The sequence below is a fragment of the Ursus americanus genome, chromosome 22, assembly GCF_024610735.1.
Source record: "Ursus americanus isolate L20-20 chromosome 22, mUrsAme1.1.p, whole genome shotgun sequence".
Taxonomy (NCBI): domain Eukaryota; kingdom Metazoa; phylum Chordata; class Mammalia; order Carnivora; family Ursidae; genus Ursus; species Ursus americanus.
In genome coordinates, this window is record NC_142148.1 from 44,472,794 (window position 1) to 44,492,630 (window position 19,837).

Consider the following 19,837-nt stretch of genomic DNA (forward strand, 5'->3'; position numbering starts at 1 on the left):
GCCTCAGAAGTGGGCCCAAGTCTGAGAGCATCGTTGCAGCTGCCATTTTTGTAGCACACAGCTAAGGGAGTGGCCGAAGGGGTGGAGACCTCTCTTGCAGCCTATTCCTGGCTTCCTGGGGACCTTTACCAAGCTATCAGTTTGCCAAGTTTATTCCCCTCTCTTACTTAGCCTCTCACTACCTGGAAGACAGAGGGAGTGATTTGCTAAAAATACACTTTCTTTGACTGCCTGACAGGATAAAAATCCAAACTGTCTAACATGGCTATTTCAATCTTGTCCCCACCACCCCAGAAGGCAGAGCCCAAGACAAGGGTTTGTGTGTAGATGATAGTTTATTTTAGGAAGTGGTCACATAAAACTGGCGAGCAGAGCTGGGAAGAATGAAGTAGGAGCCGGTCACTGCTTGGGCACCTGGGACTCCATTCTTCCAGACCTTCAGAGGAGCCATGTAGCCCGCCTCCCTGCTCCTCACAAGTGTCCACTCAAGGAAGGAAGGGGAGCCATTTACCTGCTGGTAACCTTGCATAAGGCAGGGCTGCCCCAGGAGGCATTAACTCTTTCTTGTATCCATGTTGCGAACTCAGAGGAGTAGCTCTGGGAAAGCAAGATACCAGATGCAGCTGAGACAGGTGCTACCAGGTGGCTGCAGCCATGGCTGGCAGAGGAAGCGCTGGTCCAGGAGGGTGTGAGGAGGGCCTGCAGAGTATCTGGCACAACAGCTTACCAGACCCTCTGTTACCTGCCCCTGGGTAATCTTCATCATCACCCTCTCTTACCAGCCTCCAATTACATGTTAGACAGAATCTTTCAGTGTCTGAAACACGACAGGGATTTTGTAGTATCGAGTAAGCAGGTGGGCTTTGTTGCCAGGTGCTTCCATTCAGTCTGAGTCCCACCAGCTCTTAGTCATGTGATGCTGGGACAAGTCCTTCAACACTCTGTACCTCCATTTCTTCATCTGTCACATGAGGATAATGGTGGTTATGAGAGCTTAACAGAGCCTTAAAGCAGTGTTTGACCCAGTGTAAGAGGCAATAATATATTATTTGTTACTGCTTTGACCAATTTTACTGTTGTTCTTAACTATTGCCTTTGAGCTTTCCAACATGCTATTTCCCCTGCTTGAGTGTTTCCCCTCATCTTCTCACCCTGGCTTTCCCCAGTTTTGGGTTAACTCTTACCCATCCTTCATCATGTCTAAGCTAAAAATTCATTTCCACTGGGAAGGCGTTCCTGACCCCTTCAACTAGGTCAGGTTGCCCAGTCTGTAAGAGTCCCTGGCAGTTTCCCCCTTAGCATTCATCACACTGTATTGGACTTATCTAATTTTTTGTTTTCCCCGTTGACTAGCTGAGTGGCTTTCCTATTCACAGTGCTGAATCCATGAATGACTGCATGGCTGGGTGGGTGACTTCTGTGGTCAGCATTGAAGGGTAATGCGGGGGCAGGAATGAAACTAGACTTTGGGTGGAAAAGGCATGGTTACTGTTGTACCCACTCCACTTGGACACTGGCCACCACCAGCAGCTTCACCAAGTGCTGCCTGTGAAGGACAGTGCTTTATGTTCCACCTCTGTTACTGTCGCTTGCGTTGCAAGTGGCAGACGTGGGCAGCAGTAAAAGTCTTAAGTTTTTGTTCAGAAGAAAAAATGCGGACAGCCATCCAAAGTCAAAGCACAGAATTATTAGCACGATAAAGAATTTCTTGAAAACTTTTGACCTAGGCTTAGAAGTTTAAGGTCTATTACTGATTAATTTTTAACATCTCCAGCATCTTTGCAAATCTGTTTTTGAGGGTGAACATCTTTGTAATTTTCAACTTGGTTTTGCTCGATAGGAGAATGTTGAAAAATTGTGAGCACTGAGTAATATATAGAATTGTTGAGTCACTATATTATATACCTGAAACTAATACAACACTGTAAGTTAACTATACTGGGATTAAAATAAAAAACTTAATAAAAAAGAATGGTGAATTATCATATTGAACTAACAGTAGAAATGCTTCATACCAGGTATTCTTATCATGTAAAAGTTGTGAAGAAGAAAGAGCTAGAGTGAGCAGCGTTGGTTCTGTGGGAAGAGTAGTGTGCCTTTTATTTTACACTTTGGATGAGAGTCTCTAAAGGTTTTTTCACAATTCAAGTTGAATTACAGCCCATATATTATCATAAAATATTTTTAAAATATATTGTTACAGTTCCTAATTAAAATTTTAATATTAATTAAATGAGAGTGTTTGGGGTATTTTAAATTTTGGAATTTCTTAATATTTATGGATTATGGTTTATAGTTTGATTCTGTTTCCATCTAAGCGGTAGTTTTGAAATGGTCTGTCATAAAAAGAATGCTAATGGGCTATTCATCCGATCATGCCACATAGACACCGCTCTTGAAATCACATTTAATTTTGAGAAAGAAATCCATATAAATCTTTATTGTATGAATGTTATAATGTAGTCTTGTATACATTTCTCAGGAGAGTTATGCCTGGGTGTGATACTCAGTGATGTTACATTAATTTCTTCTCTCTAAAAATGCATGTACATTCTGCCCTTAGCTTTCAGTGTTTGGGTAAAATATCTCCGAATACATTGTCTCATTAACAATTTTGTTAAAGAAAATTCTCCTCCTTTGATTTGTCAGAGTCTAACTGTATTGTTTAAAAATCTGCTTTTATTTTTCTAGAGTTAAGCTGAAGTATGTTAAACTAAAGAAATACCTGAAGGAAATATCTGAATCAGAAAAGAAGGCTCATACTCGAAACCAAGAATTTTTAAAGCGGTTTGAGAATGTCCAAGCTCATGTTGGACATTTTACCACAAATACAGAGAAGCTTCAAGAACTGAAGGTAACATCTTGTTTTGTACTTATTTCTCTCTCTCTCTTTCTCCATCTCTTTTGCCAAAATTAGAAGGAAGTAATAGCAATACGTGTCAGATCAGTGGTGGTCACTAATGTTCAGTTGTTCATCCATAAGATTAACTGCCCATTTTTCTGTGGAGTACTATGTGTCCAAATTTTGATTGGGGAACTTGAAATTGCATTTTCTCAGATTTCTGTTTTAGTTGAGGAATTAATGGAATATCTGTATGTTGTTATACTACACAAATAATTAACTTGTAACAGGCACGGGCACTAGCCACCACCTGGCACAGACCTGGCACATGGTATTTGTTGGCCTCATGATTGAATTTGGGCAGCATTAGGGATTCTTCTAGAGACTACCTCCTTCTTTATTTTTTTTTATTGATGTTTTTTCATTAATCAAGTTAACTAATTTAACTAATTTAAAATTTTTATTTAAATTCTAGTTAGTGAACATACAGTGCAATATTGGTTTCAGGAGTAGAATTCAGTGATTCATCACTTATATACAACACCCAGTGCTCATCACAACAGGTGCCCTACTTAATGCCCATCACCCATCTAGCCCATCCCCCACCCACCTCCCTCTCTCAACCATCAGTTTCTTCTCTGTCGTTAAGAGTCTCTTACGGTTTGTTTCCCTCTCTCTTCTCCCCCCACCCCCTATATGTTCATCTGTTTTGTTCGTTAAATTCTACATTTGAGTGAAATCATATAGTATTTGTCTTTCTTTATCTGACTTATTTCACTTAGCGTAATATACTCTAGCTCCATCCATGTCATTGCAGATGGCAAGATTTCATTCTTTTTGGGGACTACCTCCTTCTTTAAAGTGTTCTTTTTTCTGGCATCTAGGCTCCTCTGTTCTGGTCAGGCAGTATGTTGAGGAGAGACTGAGGGTAGAACTGGCCCCATCGAGTTCACCTTTATGCTCCTCAGCTGTGTGACCCAGAGCAACTGCTCTCCGTAGCCTTCTTTGATTCTGAGACCCCACTCCCCTAAGGTGCTGGGCAACCTTCAGCTCCACACATTATACCAGGTGTGGAGGGCTAGGCCCTTTTTCCTCACGATTTGTGCTGGCCAAGGGCTGTTGCTCAAGTTAACACAACTGCATGCTGGTTACAGGAGAGGTTGGCTTCAGTACCTCCCTTTCTTTTTTTTTTTCTCTAGGAGTTTCCCCCACTGAGCCTTTATTTCAAGTATGTACAAAAATGAAAAGAATTATTATAATGAACATTCATTCAGTGGTCTGAATGTTTGTGTCCTCCTGAAATTCATATCTCAAAGTCCTAACCCCCAAATGTGATGGTACTTGTAGCTGGGGCCTTTGAGAGTTGCTTGTGTCATGAAGGTGGATGACATAGGATGCCTTCTAAGAGAAGCTCCAGAGAGCTCCCTAGCCCCTTCTACCATGGGAAGATGCAGTGAGAAGGCGGTGGCTCTGAATGAGGAAGAGGGCCCTCACCAGAAGGTGACCACACTGGCACCTTGATCTTGGACTTTCTAGCCTCCAGCAGAACCGTGAGCAATACATTTCTGATGTTTATAAGTCACCCAGTCAGTAGTGTTTTGTTATAGCTGCCTGAGTGGACTAGGAAAACTCATATACTCTCTACCCAGATGCAATAGTTGTAAATATTTTACCGTATTCGCTTTGTGTGTGTGTGTGTGTATGTATACACATATTTTCCTGAGCCATTGAAAGTATGCTGTGGACACCATGACATTTCTCCCCTAAATACTTGAGTGTGGATCTCCTAAGAACAAGGAAAGTCTCCTACATAATCATACTACCTTTATCACACCTAAGAAAATTAGTAATGTCATTTACTATCCACCCAATATTTAAATTTCCCCAGTTCCCTCCAAGATTCTCTTTATTTTTCCAGACCAAGTAGGGTTTGCACATTACATTTGGTTGTGTCTTTTTTGGTCTGTAAATCTAGTCTCCTACCATTCTTCCTTTTTTTTTTTTTTTCATGACACTGGCTTTTTGAAGAAGGTAGTCTAATTGCCTGTAGAATGATCTGAATTTGACTGGTTATTTCTTTGAGGTATCATTTAACTGAAAATTTGGATTAGACCAGCACTGCATAATAGAACTTTCTCTAGTGATAAAAATGTTCACTGTCTGTACTGTTGCTGTCTAATACAGTAGCCACTAGACAGACATGGCTGCTGAGCACTTAAAATGTGGCTTGTGACACTGAGGACTGAGTTCTTAACTTTGTTAATTTTATTTAGTTAAATAGTCATAGCTGAGGTTACATATTGCATCCCATCAGGAGGCTCATGAATTGTGATGTCAGGTGGTCTGAACTAAGTGAGGTTGAGTTTGATGCCTAATTTAGATGGCTAACTGAACATAATTTAAAAAAGAAAAAGCAGTTGTTAGTATCAACAATGTAAATCTCTTTGCTGTTCAGAAATTTCACAGAGAAAATAAAAGTGGTAGACAAAGCAGGGAATTTTGCCTTCCCACTAGAAAAAAAGAAATAATAGAAATTTTCCTTTTATTTTCACATTGATGCTTTATTTAGTTGTTGATTTCACGATGTAGCCAAATGTGAGAGGGAGGGATTTGAAAGGGGGAATGATCCTTTGTAAATATTTTTATATTGAAAGCAGTTGAGTCTTGGGTAAGGAATGCCTTGTGAAAACAATCTGTGACGGCATAGAAGAGCAGACCATGTAGCTACAATTGGGAAAGATGTGAGTTCCGTGGAGAACTGTACATTGGGAGTCACCCTGAATCCAAAGCTGAATACTTGAAATGTGCCTGTGAAACCAGGCAGTGATATTTGAAACTCCAGCCAGTGACACCACTTAACCTCAGCAAACTGTGTGTAAGCAGAGTTTCAGAGAAGGAAATGTTTGTCCCTGCTGTCTTCTCCTGCCTTTCTGCCTCTTCTTTTTGTCCTGGTGTCCAGTGGTGGTCTTAGGAAGGCTAGAACAACTTGTCTCTTCTTAATCCCTTCCCACTCAGGTATCAGATCTTTACCTCCTCTGCTGGCTGACCACGTGTAAGTCTTAGGAGAGAGGTGTTCTGATGGGGCGTATTGCCGACACACCCCAAAGTGCCAGGGATATTTCCCCTTGAATAGAATATAGTTAATGCAAATGAATTAATAACTGGTAGAGTTCCAGAAAGTGAAACAGAGTGAAGCAACGTGCAAGAAGTGGTCATTTGGCCCAGATTGTATTAAATGCATTTCTCTCCACTTTGTAGGACTATAATGTTAAGATCTTTTTAAATGGGATAAAGGCTAACAAAATACCCTTTCAACAGATTTTATGAATTATACTATTTTATTTGGGGGCCTGTGATCATATTCAGGGCTTTTAAAGACTATTGATCTGTCATGTAGATTTGAAAATACAGTGTTGTGGCTATGCTTGTCAGATAAAGAGCCTGACTAAACTCTGTTCAAGTATGTAAATATTAGTAGTGTTGTGAGGATTGTATCCTTCTCTCCCTCTTTCTGTCCCCCCTCCAGCCCCCGCTCCCTGCATTAGTGCTTTTGTAGACGAGCCCCAGTTGGTCCTTAGAGCAGTTTTCCTTGGGTATCCTTTGCCCTTATCTCAAGTTGGGTTCTCCTGAAGTGGACCCTGAGACAAGGATTCAAATGTAAGTGGTTTATTTGGGAAGTGCAGGGAGGGTGTGTAGGCAGGCAGGCAGATGAGACAGGGAAGGACAGGTGGCTGGAACAGGGTGTACCACTAAGCCAACTACCATAGTCGGCATCTGGAACTTAACCCCACAGGGAAACCCTGGTGAGTGGGTTCAGAGCATTTGGAATATGCATACATGGCTCCTGAGCATCACTGATTGAGGACTGATGGGGAAGAGAATCAGGTGAGGGGAAATAATTGTGAGCTCCTTAGGCACAGAGACAGAGATGCTAGGACTTAGGAGCACCCAAAAGGGTCCCAGGGACATGTGTGGAGTATTGCCAGCTCTGTTTCAGCCTCCCCTATTCAAGTGCCAGGCATAAAGCTGGCATGTCAGGGCACTCAAGGGGGGTCCTCAGTTGAGGAGAATCATCACCTGGTTATGTCTCTCATCTGCCTGAAAGCCTTGAGTGCTTGCTCAGCCTTCTAGGATAAAGCCCAGATGCTACTCTCTGCCTGCATACCACTCCACAGCTCAACCTTATGACCCCTAACACACACACACACACACACACACACACACACACACACACACACGTTCCTTCTCGCTGTCCCTCTCACACAAATACACAGACATGTGCACATTTTCTCTTCCCCACGTGCCCCCCTCCACCTCCTTTTCTCTTCCTCCTATCTCTGCTCACTCCCTCTCCCCACGCGTCTCCTCTGTACCCCCATCTCATGCAATATTCCCTCATCCCCATATCTTCCCACCGTCCCTCTCCATCTTTATTTCCCACACATGTGCGCATTCTCTCTCTCTTACACATGTACTCACACGCACCCACTGAATTTTAAACATGCAGAACCTGTATTTCCTTGAAAGCACCACATTATCTCCTATCTTCTTTAAGTAGAAGGCCTCTTTCCCTCTGTCCTGCCTTAGGTCTGTGCCATAATTATCTCTGTAAGTACTTCCTTTGTGGGATTGTCATTGTTTACATTTTCCCACCTCACTGTGGGCTCCTCATCTTATTTCAGTGCTGTCAGTATCTGACCCTGAATGTGGCACATAATAAGCACTCAGTTAGCTTTGAGGAACACCTCCCTAGACTCGAAGCACTCAGTAGGCATTGAGACTCCCCCCCTCCCCCTCTGACTGAAAATTGATTCTTCCATATTTTTCATCGTTCTCTCTTATGAACCATGAGCAACTATGGGAGAGCTAATGTGGTATTGGTTCTATCCTGTGTTATACCTTCCCAGGAGCATTTCTGTTTAATGGCAGAGGCACTCTAAAGATATAATGTCACTATTTAAAGATGTGATTCTTGTTAAAAATTCAGTTCTTAGGTGATGTATGCCCACTGGGGATAAAATTTGAAGAGAACAAATCTTTGACCTCTCATTCACTTCCTACTGAGCATTGTGACAGCCACTGTGGACAAGGCATGACCTTCAGGCTCCTGGAAGACAGTCTGTAGCTTATCCTATTTTTATTTTTTATCAGCCAGAGTGCCTTACTTGTTAATATGCATTAATTGCATATAGGTAAGTGTTCCTCCATACCTTTTTGTAAAAACTCAGCATTTAAGAGGAAACCCATACACTGGAAAAAATAGAAGAGAAAACAAAAGATTGTGAATCGCAGTCCTGAGGGTCAAATCAGACAGTTTGTGTAACTCTCTGTACCCATTTTTTCAACTCCAATGTGAAGAGTCTGGGCCAGTAGATTTTAAATGTCTGTTCAGTTCTGTAACCGCAAATATTTATATAATCCCAAAGACCACTGAAAAAAGGAAGCCTGTTTAAATAAAAAGTAGTGGTGGTACTTTCAGGCAAGTGCTAATGTGATGAGGGGAAACTGAAGGAATGTAAGTGGGGATACAGAAGAAGGAAAGAATGGAAAATGATCCATGTCATGAGCATGGAGAGATATCCTAGAGACCTGAAAGACCCGCCAGGACCTTCATCTCCTCTTCCCACCACCCCAGACCACCACCAACAGATTTCATCTGTTGAGCTGAGATGAAATCGTTTGTGCACAGTAAGGAAGTGAATAGAAAAATCCTCCTAAATGTAGTGGGCAGCATCCAGCCCAGCGCTGTGAAGCAAGATGATAACAGACAGAACAAGTTACCTGATGGATTGATTCTGTGCTCTTGGGTTTATTAAAAGAAATTTCCCTAGGGGAGTTGGGGGAAGAGGGGACTGTCCTTAGAGAGGCTGTGGACTGGAGATGCTACCAGGACATGCGAACTTCGGCCCCCAAAGCAGCAAATCTGACAGTGAGGAATCTAGGCCACACAAGGGAGGGAACAGGGACCTGAGTCAGCACAAGACAGAAAGGATGCAATACAAGCCCTATGTATCGTGGAAATATAATGGGACCTGATCAGAGAGGAAATGGGAAATGAAACACGAAAGACTGATGGCTGGAAAACTAGGACGCGTGCTCTGCTGTCTCATCAGACATTGGTAGCTGTGGAAGCTTTGGAAAGATTCATCTATACAGTTTTCCAAACTTCAAAAACTTTTAAACATAATACAACCCTTTGTTTGTATGCAGATAGAATAGGAGGTGGGGGTTGAAAACCCTTGCTCTCCAGTGTTCAGAAGATGGATTTGATGAGTAGTAACCAAATGTCCTATGATATGTATAAATAAAAGGCAAGAAAAAGAGCATTTGTAGGCGCAAGTCTGTGGTCCTAGAGGATGTAGAGTTATAGTTTGTATCAATTATCCATTTATCACAGCAACTTTTTTTTTTTTTGGCTTGAAAGAGTCCAACCTTATTTTTTTTAATTTTTAATTTTAATTTTAATTTTTTTGATGTAACTTTCGATGATTCATTAGTTGCGTATAACACCCAGTGCACCACGCAATACGTGCCCTCCTTACTACCCATCACCAGCCTATTCCATTCCCCCACCCCCCACCCCTCTGAAGCCCTCAGTTTGTTTCTCAGAGTCCATAGTCTCTCATGCACAGCAACTTTTGATTTCAAATACATTGTTCGGTTTTTATTTACATCACTAATTTAGAAATTAGTAAATTCCGTAAATTTTTTGGATGCACTGAGAACAGTCTAAATTGGATTAGTGAAGAGACTTTCCTTACTGTTCTTTATAAAGCCCTAACGCAGTTATCAGTTTTTGCTGCAGCAAATTGAATTAAACAAAACACATGTTTCCATGAGAAAGTATTCTGCCTTTGGAAGATGTGGCTCTGAAATGATCCCATAATGAGGAAATCAGGTACAATGCCTGTTGCATGTTTGTAACTGATCTCAAAGAACCTAAGAAAATATTTGCAGCCACAGGAATGAAGAATTTTTGTTTAACCTCTAATTATTTAATAAAGCTTGATGTTTATTTTATAATTCACCCCCCTCCCCCATCCCTTTTTAAGGATACTTTCCCTTAGACTCTGTAATGTATGCCTTTTGAAAGCTCTTGGGGTTAAAAGTAAATATCTCTGAGTCCAAAGGGTAGATATAGAATAGAGAGATGTAAATTGTATTATCTTAATTGCCATATTTCTTTATCTTTTCTTGGTTTATCATGTTTACTGGCCTTACAAAACTTTTATTTAATTAGGAATCTCTTTAGATCATTGCTGTCATCTATCATGTTAATATTCCGAGAGAGAAAAAAATTCCCTGCTTAACTGTTATTAAAAATGGGAAAGCATATAATTTGAGATATTTTGAGGGAAGCAAATAAATTTTGATCAGTTTTTTTGGTATGTCAAAACAAACTGAGGCCAATTTCATATTCAGACTGAGAATTAAGGAAACAGTTTTCTAATTTGATTATCACATAGGCGTATTTCTTTTTTTTTCTCTCATAGGTTTATTTCTAATTGCAGTGCATCACAGCCTAATTTAAAAAATGTTCTGATACTTATCTGTGATGGACCACCATCAGTGAATTTCTTAAGGCTTTAATTACTAACACTGAATCAAAGCACCTTTTATGCCTTGCTTTTAAGAAAAAGTCATTTTATGATGGAATCACTTTCATCAATTATAGTGTGATAATGAAGCAGACATCTTTATGTAGTTACTACTGCCGGAGCAAACTTCATTTCTATGGTGCTGATCACTGATGTCTACTATATTTTTATTCATAGAAAATGGAATTCATTTCAAGTAGATGATCTAACAAATAATATACTGTGTTGCTGTGACTAGTAGGACCATGATACTAATGTAGATATCATACAGATAAGTCAGTAGGATTGATTTCTTTTCCTTTAGGACAAAAGTTTTCAGAGTAAACACTGTCCAGTGTGTTGGTTTCATAATAAAGTAAGTAGATTTTCCTGAGAGCTTAATATGCCAAGGTTTTATTCCCTATGTTGATGACAGACAATGAGAACCCATCAAATCTTATTTAAAAACATATAGCATTTTATAGAACTCAGCTTTTGACATTTTATTTGTGAAATCATCTATTTTCTAAGATAAGTTGAATTTCTTGGCAACATCAGCTTTTACTTTCTACTTCAGTGTTCTTTTTATTCTCTAAAGACTGAAAAATACAGACAGGTGCTGGTTGTCATAAGAGCGACCACAAAATCAAAACTTTGTTTATGTTTAGAACAAATATGAGGCTCAAATGAAGAAGAAGGTGGAGCTACTGTCGAAAGAGAGCCTGGGAGCAAGAGGCAAACTGAAAGACGAAGACAGAGGAAAGGTAATGGATTAAAATTATAAACCTGTTGACAGAGGATTTCTGGAGTATTCCTCTTTTGCAGTAATGTTTTAAATAAAATCATCTTATTACAAAGATCTTTTTGATTAACTCTTAAGTATTATTTAAAGACTTTTCCTTATAGAGTATGCTTTAATGTCTAATTCAGTTAAATGTGCTGAAAGGCCGTCATGGCAGGTTTAAAAGAGACAGATTCCCAAGAAAACCTTAGTGTCGTTAGCAGGTGAAATTATGTTTGTCTAAATAATGCTTTGTAGCCGCTTTTTTTTTTCTTAGTTCCAGAAATATTTTAAGTAAAAGATAAACAAAATGTGGCCTTTTGCTTCTCTTCTTTGTATATATAATTTTGTACATTTTAACCTTTTCACAGAGGAAGTGGAAAGAAAAGATTGCATATCTAAGCAACAGACAAAAAGACTGGCAAGGAATACTTAAATAAATTCTGCTATGTATCTGGCGTAATACAGGCTTCTAATCCTGCAGCCTATCTCCATATAAATGATTCTGTTCAAGACCATAGATGTTTTCTTCACTAAAAGCAGTAAAGCTCTTTTAGATGAAATGTCTAAAAACATCTTGTAATAACTTGGAGCATGCTGGCAAGAGTAGTCACTTGTGACTATGTGTGAACCCCCCTCAGCCAGTCGATATTGTAATAAGCAAAAATGGTAGCATCACTCCATTATTCAGAGAAGCCAACAGCGTGCTTGTTCCTTAGGCTGCAGCATTCATTAAGAAAAGCTTACTGGGCTGAAAGCTGGAAACAGATGATAACGGGATATGATTTTCATATTTAATGCTTTCCTTGGAAGAGTATGTGTGCTACAGATTGATAGAAGAACCAACTGCTACTTTACTAAAAGACTTTCAGGTTTGCCCTATAGCTACCGATGGAATCATTCAGCCAAGAAATTAACTTTTTCTCCTTTTACCTGCTTTATATATCTGCTAAGCAGGCTGCCTGGCTGCCAGTAAATGTTATTATGCAGTTAACTGTTTGGTATTTAAGACTCTTATCAGAAAAGAAACAGAGGCCACACTATTTTGTTTTTATAGTAGGAGGAAGGTTTTAGTTTTCCTTTTTTCCATGCATTAGCAGGCATTAATCTGAGTTTATAGGAAGTTTTAGTTTTCCTTCCCAAAGATTAAAAAGTTAAAAAACCTAGAATTTGGAGCATTCTTTAAACCGTAAGATACAAAACACCAAATCCCAGCAACCTTGACCTAGATAAAAAGGCCTTTAATGTTAAATGATTTCTGTGCCATTAGATGTACGCCAAATGTGGTATAATGTGATAGACTTCTAAACCATGCAGGCAGTTTTTCTGTTTGACATTAGGTCATGAAATAATTGACGTGTTTTTAATCTATAAACCGGTTTGTTCTTTCTATGCCATTCCTGATAAATGCATTCTTAGTACGACAGGGTTAGTGGTACTTAAGTAAAACGGGAGACCTTTTTTTTTCTATTTGCACTACTGATTCCTTACCTTACGTACAGTTATGTAGTCTCCTTTTAAGTTATATTTAAAATTAGGACAAGAGACATGCAGCTGACAACCCCTTAAAGATGTTACATATAATAATTAGAAGAGAAGTATTTCCCTTTATACTGAAAAGTGTCATCTCCTTAAAAGCTTTGATTATTGACTGTATGTAAGAATCAATTAGGTAACATTTTGAGAAATTTATATCTTGCCTTTTTCAACTTCCTATTGATGTTCCATCAATTAAAAGGTAAATACATTTCAGTAAAATGATGAGTTAGTTAATCCTTCTTATATACTAATTCCAGAACAATTCCTTATCATATGAGTTACATTTTTTTTCCGGTGGAAATCCACACATCTCTGCCTTAGATAGTCAAATGAATTTGTCTCTGTTCCCAGAGTTGTCTGTCTTCAGGGACTGGCCTGAAGCACACAGTATAGTGTCACTGGTTGAAGTCAATAAATAGGTTTTGAGCAAGAGATTTGTATGAGAAGCCACAGTAGGTCCCCCTATGAATTCCACAGTGTTTGCCTTCAAGGAGATGTCCTTTCTAAGGCACAGGATAGTATGTGATAAATGCCAGTGACATGGGCTAGCCATGTGCTGTGTGAAGAAAAAAGGCATGCTTCCACTAGCATGAGTAGCCGAAGGCTTGGTGGAGGAGGTGGTGTTTGAACTAGTGTGCCGGATGGAAAGGATGTCAGTCAGTGGGAATATGGTAGAAATTCTAAGGTTCGGAGATGTTATGAGTAAAGGAACAGAAGCAGGAAAGCCCAGTGGTTAGTTGTTCAGCCTGGCTAACATCTGATGTTCTTGTAGGGAAGTGGTAGACAATGAGCTTGGAAAGTTACATTATGGAACATTAAGTTCCATTTAGTTCCATTTCAGTAAAATCATGAATTAGTTAATCCTTCTTCTGTACTATTTCGAGAACAATTCCTTATCATATGAGTTACATTTTTTTTCCAGTGGAAGTCCACACATCTCTTCTTTAGACAGTCAAATGAATTCATCTCCGTTGCCAGAGTTGTCTGTCTTCAGGTACTAGCAGTTAATTATTGTAAGTACCAGGTTAAGGATTGAGATTTCCCCCTGGAATTATGTGTGCATGTACGTATGTGTGTGTTTCTGTGTGTCTTGGGGCAGGTGACAGCAGGACTTGTGGACAGAATGGTGATGCCACCAGTGTGCAGCTGCAGGAAGATGAGGCTGGTGGTGCCTGCAGGAGGAACTGGGGGAAGGAGGTGGTAGAACTGAAGAAATCAGGGTTGGTTCAGACAGGAAGAGTTAAGAGCTGAAATTGGGAGTTGCCACTGAGGTGGAAAACACTAATGAGGGGGGAGAGGATTTACCAAATTAGTGATAATTCTGCATTACAAAAAGATATGTCTTTTAAGTGGTTGTGTACCTTTCAATCTTAGCAGTAACTGGGATACTCTCCTAAGAAAAGTCATGAAGTAGTGGTTGTCCGTCTTCTCAAGGTAAAATTCTAGCTCAGTTTCATACTAAGACATCCAGAGTCTTCACGCATCCAGTGGCTACTCTTCAGGGTCATGTGTTCTCTAAAGAGAATTAATAATTGGTCTACTCATTCCCCAAGCTTGCTGCCTGTATTAGTTTACTTAATAAACTCTTTTTTTTTTTTTGGTTAACAGCAAAAAGACAAAGCCCCCATTTGAGTCCTAACAGATTTTACTACAATTTAATAATCCTTTTCCTCTATTATACGTTGCATTTTTTTGTTTTGGGGGTAAACTTTAATTCTGTTGGTCTTTAGGCATGTTCTAGTTGCTCAGTTTTTCTTATGAGCAATGACTAAAGATTATACATAAGAACACATCAAATCTTACGTACCAAGAGAGATGGAGATGGCATTTGTGAATGAGAGTATAAATTCTGGGGTAGGGGTTGTGAAGTTGCATTGAACTATTGTACTGTGAAACATATTCTACTAAAAGTAGAAGTGAACTGGATACTTCACAGCAGGATGGTACTGTGGTAGGCCTGGCTGGAGAGCCATGGAGGGCCAGGGAATCTCAGCATAGGGCTAAAGTTCAAATTGGGGAGTTCCACTTCACTGTTGTAAACCTTCCTGCAAGGGTCACATGGAGAAATGGTTATGCAAATTGTTACTTCCCCTTCTGATACTAATAGTAACAATGGGTAATGATCACTGCACACATATTCTGTGCCAGCTGCTACATGAAGCACTTTATATTCATCAGCTCACTTAATCTTCTCAACAATCCTGGAAGTACTGTTATCTTCATTTCATGGGAAGACTCAGAGAGGTTAATTAACATGCCTAAGACTACACAGTGAGGCAGAGCCAAAACTCAAAACCAGACCATATGGCTTTGGCATCCATGCTATTAGCTATCTTGCTGCCCTGCCATCTAGGGGTATTGTGGGTGAAATGATCTTCCAAAGTTGGGAGACATTCCTGGTCCAATTAAAACACCCTGGCCACATCATGCAAAATATTTCAGTTACCCAGTTACCCAGTGCTGCATTTTTACCTAACCTTGGGAGAGAGTGAAATGGTCTCAATATTCCAGCTATGTCAGGTGAGCCAAGGAAGGTGGAGTGTCTGTCTCTGAACATGTTTCCAATAAAAGGAGCATCTGCTTGAGTTGGCTTGGTGGGGCAGAAGAAACACCTGAAAGTTCTACTGAAGAAGAACTTCCAAGTGAGAAGACAGATGTGCACCTGCTGCCATGTAGGAGCCGTGTCAGGAGAGGTGGTGGAGCTGTAGTTGGGAGCAGCCCCGCTGCAGGGGAGGCACCAGACAGGGCAGACGCCCCCGTGTTTCATGATGGGAAGGGTTCCACTCCCAGAGGACAGACTGCAGCTCCCGGGATCTTAGCAGTTTTCGTAAGACCAAGGCAGCCACTGTGGGGCCTGGGCTTATCTCCAAGGGGTAAAGTGACCAGTGTCATGGAGGAGACACACGACTGAAGTAAACATCATGGCAAGGGGAAAGGAGTCATAAGACTCTCCTGAAGTATTCATATTTAAAGAGTAAATAACTTAGGTTGGAATCTCCTGGAAGCGGGTCTTGAGATAAGGACTGGAATGTAGGTGGATTATTTGGGAGGTGGTTCCAGGAAGCTCAGAATAGAGAGGAAAACCGCATGGCCAGTAGTGTGTGACTGAGGAGGTTACCACTGTGAGCAGCTGGAGCTCAGTCCCATCAGGGAACCTTGGAAGACTCTGTCACACATGCCTCCGTGTCCTCACACCTGGGAGCAGGAAAGAGAGGGGTTTATTCCTTAGCTCCTGTCACTGACTGAATGTTGTGCCTGGCTCCACTCCTGGCTGCTGCACAGCAGTGAGGGGGGTTCCCAGCCCAGGAGGACACTGTGGGCATGTACTGGGGTGGTAAGGTTCCCATGGATACGGGTCTGGCCCTGTCATACCTACTACTGGAAAGAGCAGTGCATGGGAGGGGGTAAAGGAGTTGAGTTATTGCTTAAAGTTATCTATATAAGCCCCAATTTCTTATCCTTAGTGGCCCACAATGCTTCATTCACCAGCAGTCTCCTTGAACCATTGCTCAATTAGAAAGAATGCAAGACTGTCTCTAAAGTGGGGCACTGAGTGGTGCCCAGGTTTCTAATACCAGGATGTTGTACCTTGCTTGGGATGGTGACCCACCCTCAGCTCTGCCATCCTCAAAGTTAATGACTTTATTTGACCTAGGGCAATGACAAGTTCAAAGGTGTTCAGCTGGACCTCTTTGATCTGAGTAGCTTTTTTATTTGTATGTGTTTCTAGTCTTAATTAAAAATTAAACCGAATTACACAAATAGTTTTTCAAATCCTGGCCCTAAAACTAGATCTGCAGGTCTTTTTTCAGGAGATGGTAGAAAATGCTCTTCTCTCCAGGCTTACTAGACCATGAGCTCCTGCACGGTAGGGTCTAGACCCCGTCCACTGCTCCATCTGATGAGAGGTAGCAGGCTGCCAGTCCTCAGTAAGGAAGAGGAGAGAGACATTCTTCTTGAATGAGATGTGTGCCCACTCTACTGGATTTCAAAGGCACGTGAAGTTTGAGCTCTCCACATCCTGCTTTCTTTTTTTTTTTTAAGATTTTATTTATTTATTTGAGGGATAGAGTGAGCGAGAGAGAGAGCACATGAGCAAGGACAGAGGGAGAGGGAGAAGCAGACTCCCCTGCTGAGCAGGGATCCCGAAGCGGGGCTTGATCCCAGGACCCTGGGATGATCACCTTAGCCAAAGGCAGACGCTTAACCAGCTGAGCCACCCAGGCGCCCCCACATCCTGCTTTCTTTCGAGGGTACCTCCCAAGTGGGTAATATGGTTCAGATTAATATCTAACACTTACATTGATCTTACTCTGTTTCAGGTACCGTTCTAAGGATTTATATTATACATCTATAAATACATGTAAATATACACATATACAGAGACTCATTACAACAACTTTACAAAATAAGATTTATTTTTATACCCATTTTACAGATTAGGAGATGGAGGCCCAAAGAAATTAAGTAACTTGTCTCCAGATTGCATAACTGGTCAGTGGCAGAGCCTTAACTAATAAATACATCAACTTGTTTCTCAATTACTGGAAGAAAGGTTTTACTTAGGAGAATCATAGAAAGAAGCCTCTCTGAAAGGGACTTAGCCTCTTTCTCACAGTCAAGAATGAAAATAACCATATTTTTAAACTTTCCTTTTGTGGAGACATTTGGCTACACAACTATCTTCCTTTGCTCTCTCTGTGGTGGAATTATGTGACAAGTGTGTTATGTGTCAAAGGCTCTTATTAGTGAGAAAATTGCACACACACACACACATATATCTGTACACATCTTGTAGTGGAGTGATAGAGAAAAGAGAAAAAGTGAAGGAGAAGGGGAAAAGGAAACATAAGTCAACTTAGCAAGAGGAAGACAAATTTTGTGGAAAACACTGTTTCTTTTCTCCCTTCGATAGTACAAGGGATTACAGAAGTCTCCATAGGAGAACAAATATTGATTTCTTATTCTTTAGAAGATTTTACAAACTTCATATACTTATATTCTATGAAATAGTGTATTAGAAAAAAATAGTCTTTTTCATGTAGTCTGAAAAAAATGAATTCATGCTAGAATTTTTTTGGAAAGGAACCTGGCAATAATTATCACAAATATACAGTTGATCCTTGAACAACATGGGTTTGCGCTGTACAGGTCCACTTATACACAGATTTTTAAAAATATATGTGTGGTACTATAAATGTACTTATGATTTTCTTTTTTCTGGCTTGTGTTATTTTAAGAATACAGTATATAACACATGTACCATACAAAAATTGTGTTAATCGACTGTTTATGTTATAGATAAGACATCTGGTCAGCAGGAGGCTATTAGTAGTTAAAGTTTTAAGGGAGTCAAAAGTTATATACAGATTTTTGACTGTGCAGGGGGTTGGCTGTACACATGTGCTTTGTGCTAGCAATCCAACTTTCGGTAATCTGTCCTCAAGAAATAAAAGCTCCAGGGGCACCGGGGTGACTCAGCAGGTTAAGTGTCTGACTAGTGATTTCAGCTCAGGTCATGATCTCATGGGTAGTGGGATTTAGCCCCAAGTCGGCCTCCGTGCTCGTCAAGGAGTCTGCTTGAGATTCTTTCTCTTCCTCTTCCTCTACCCTTCCCCCTGCTCGCACTTGCTCTCTCTCTCAAATTAATTAATTAATTAAAAAAAAAGAAGTAGAAGCTTAGTTAGTTTAATAATGTTAATACAATAATAAAAAAAAGTTTGAGGAAGGCATGAGCATTTTAGGAAGAAGGACTCTGCCTGCGGATGGAATCGCTCTTTTAGTTGTAGTGTGTGAGTTGCCTCTGTCCTCACTCACATCTCTCAAAATTAGAAACTGGAGCTGGCGTTCTGCCTTTCTGATGTAGTTCTGCACATTTCTTTTTGAACAGAAAACTCTAAGAGACACAGTTGTGTCCTGAGTACCCTGTGTGGGAACCATGGAGCATACACAAGGCATATTAAGAAAGGGCTGTTGTCTTGATAGTCTCAGATACTTGTTAGGCTTCTCTTCTTGAAAACCGTGACTTTGTACTGTTTTATTCACAGCAGTTGCATAGGCCTGGGGGTAATGGGGGAAAGGATGGTGCTGAGGTGTATGTGTTTATTTTTTGAAAATCACCGCTTGGTACAATTTAGGAATGCTAAATTTCAGTTGAAGTTTCTATCTGCTTTTCTCCTACTCTTCCCATTTATTGTACATAGACTCAATTGTATTTTTAGGTAGAGGTTCCATTTAGAGTCTATTTTAGGTCTGATTTTGTACTGGTTGAATTTAGTAGGAAATCACTCGTAGACTTCCAGTTTATTATTAGAAATTTTTGTATTTGTTTGTTTTTCAAAAAAAGCTGTGGTTCAGTAACACAGTTTGAGTCTCACTGATTTCGTTTTGAGTATTGTATCGCAAGAGATTGGCACTGGAGTCCTCGTGTATGGGTCTGAATCTTGTGACCAAGAGCAAATTGTTCAGCCTGGCTAACTAAGTTCCATAAGAGCAGGGAAATAGTAATGGTTGTTTTGAGGATAAGAAAAGGTAATGAATGTGTGGAACATAAGGAGTAGCACAGAAGACATTAGGGGAAGGAAGGGAAAACTGAAGAGGGGGAAATCAGGGGGAGACGAACCCTGAGAGACTATGGACTCCAGGAAACAATCTGAGGGTTTCAGAGGGGATGGGGTAGGAGGATGGGGTAGCCCGTGATGCATATTAAGGAGGACACGTGTTGTAATGAGTACTGGGTGTTATACGCAAACAATGAATCATGGAACACTACATCAAAAACTAATGATGTACTGTATGGTGACTAACATAACGTAAAAAAAAAAAAAAGGTAATGAATATAAATCTGCTTGACATCTGGTAAATGCTCGAATGTTCACTGATCCTGCCACCACTCTCACCACTGTCCCCATCATCTCTATCTTTATTCTACACCAGGGTAGTCATTCTTTTGTGCTGACTTCTTGCTACTCATCGAGGATGGTGGAGACACCAGCTCTGGGGATGGAGAGGCTACCTATGAATTAAAGAAATGAGACATAAAGCCACTGACTGATAATAACTTGTAATCGATTGATGTTGTAGTGATTTACCCAACAA

At 40.3% G+C, this 19,837-nt stretch overlaps 1 protein-coding gene across 3 annotated transcripts in view; it reads left to right on the top strand.

Annotated features, from left to right (window-relative positions):
- The window catches only part of KIZ (kizuna centrosomal protein), a 134,130-nt gene that overhangs the window by 9,630 nt on the left and 104,663 nt on the right, over positions 1 to 19,837 (top strand). For 2 of the 3 annotated variants that reach the window (XM_045776813.2, XM_087853776.1), the window contains exons 3-4: positions 2,692 to 2,854; positions 11,088 to 11,183. In XM_045776813.2, the coding sequence (XP_045632769.2) occupies positions 2,692 to 2,854; positions 11,088 to 11,183 (259 nt within the window). The remainder of the gene's footprint in view (positions 1 to 2,691; positions 2,855 to 11,087; positions 11,184 to 19,837) is intronic. The other variant, XM_087853777.1, reaches the window with a different exon arrangement.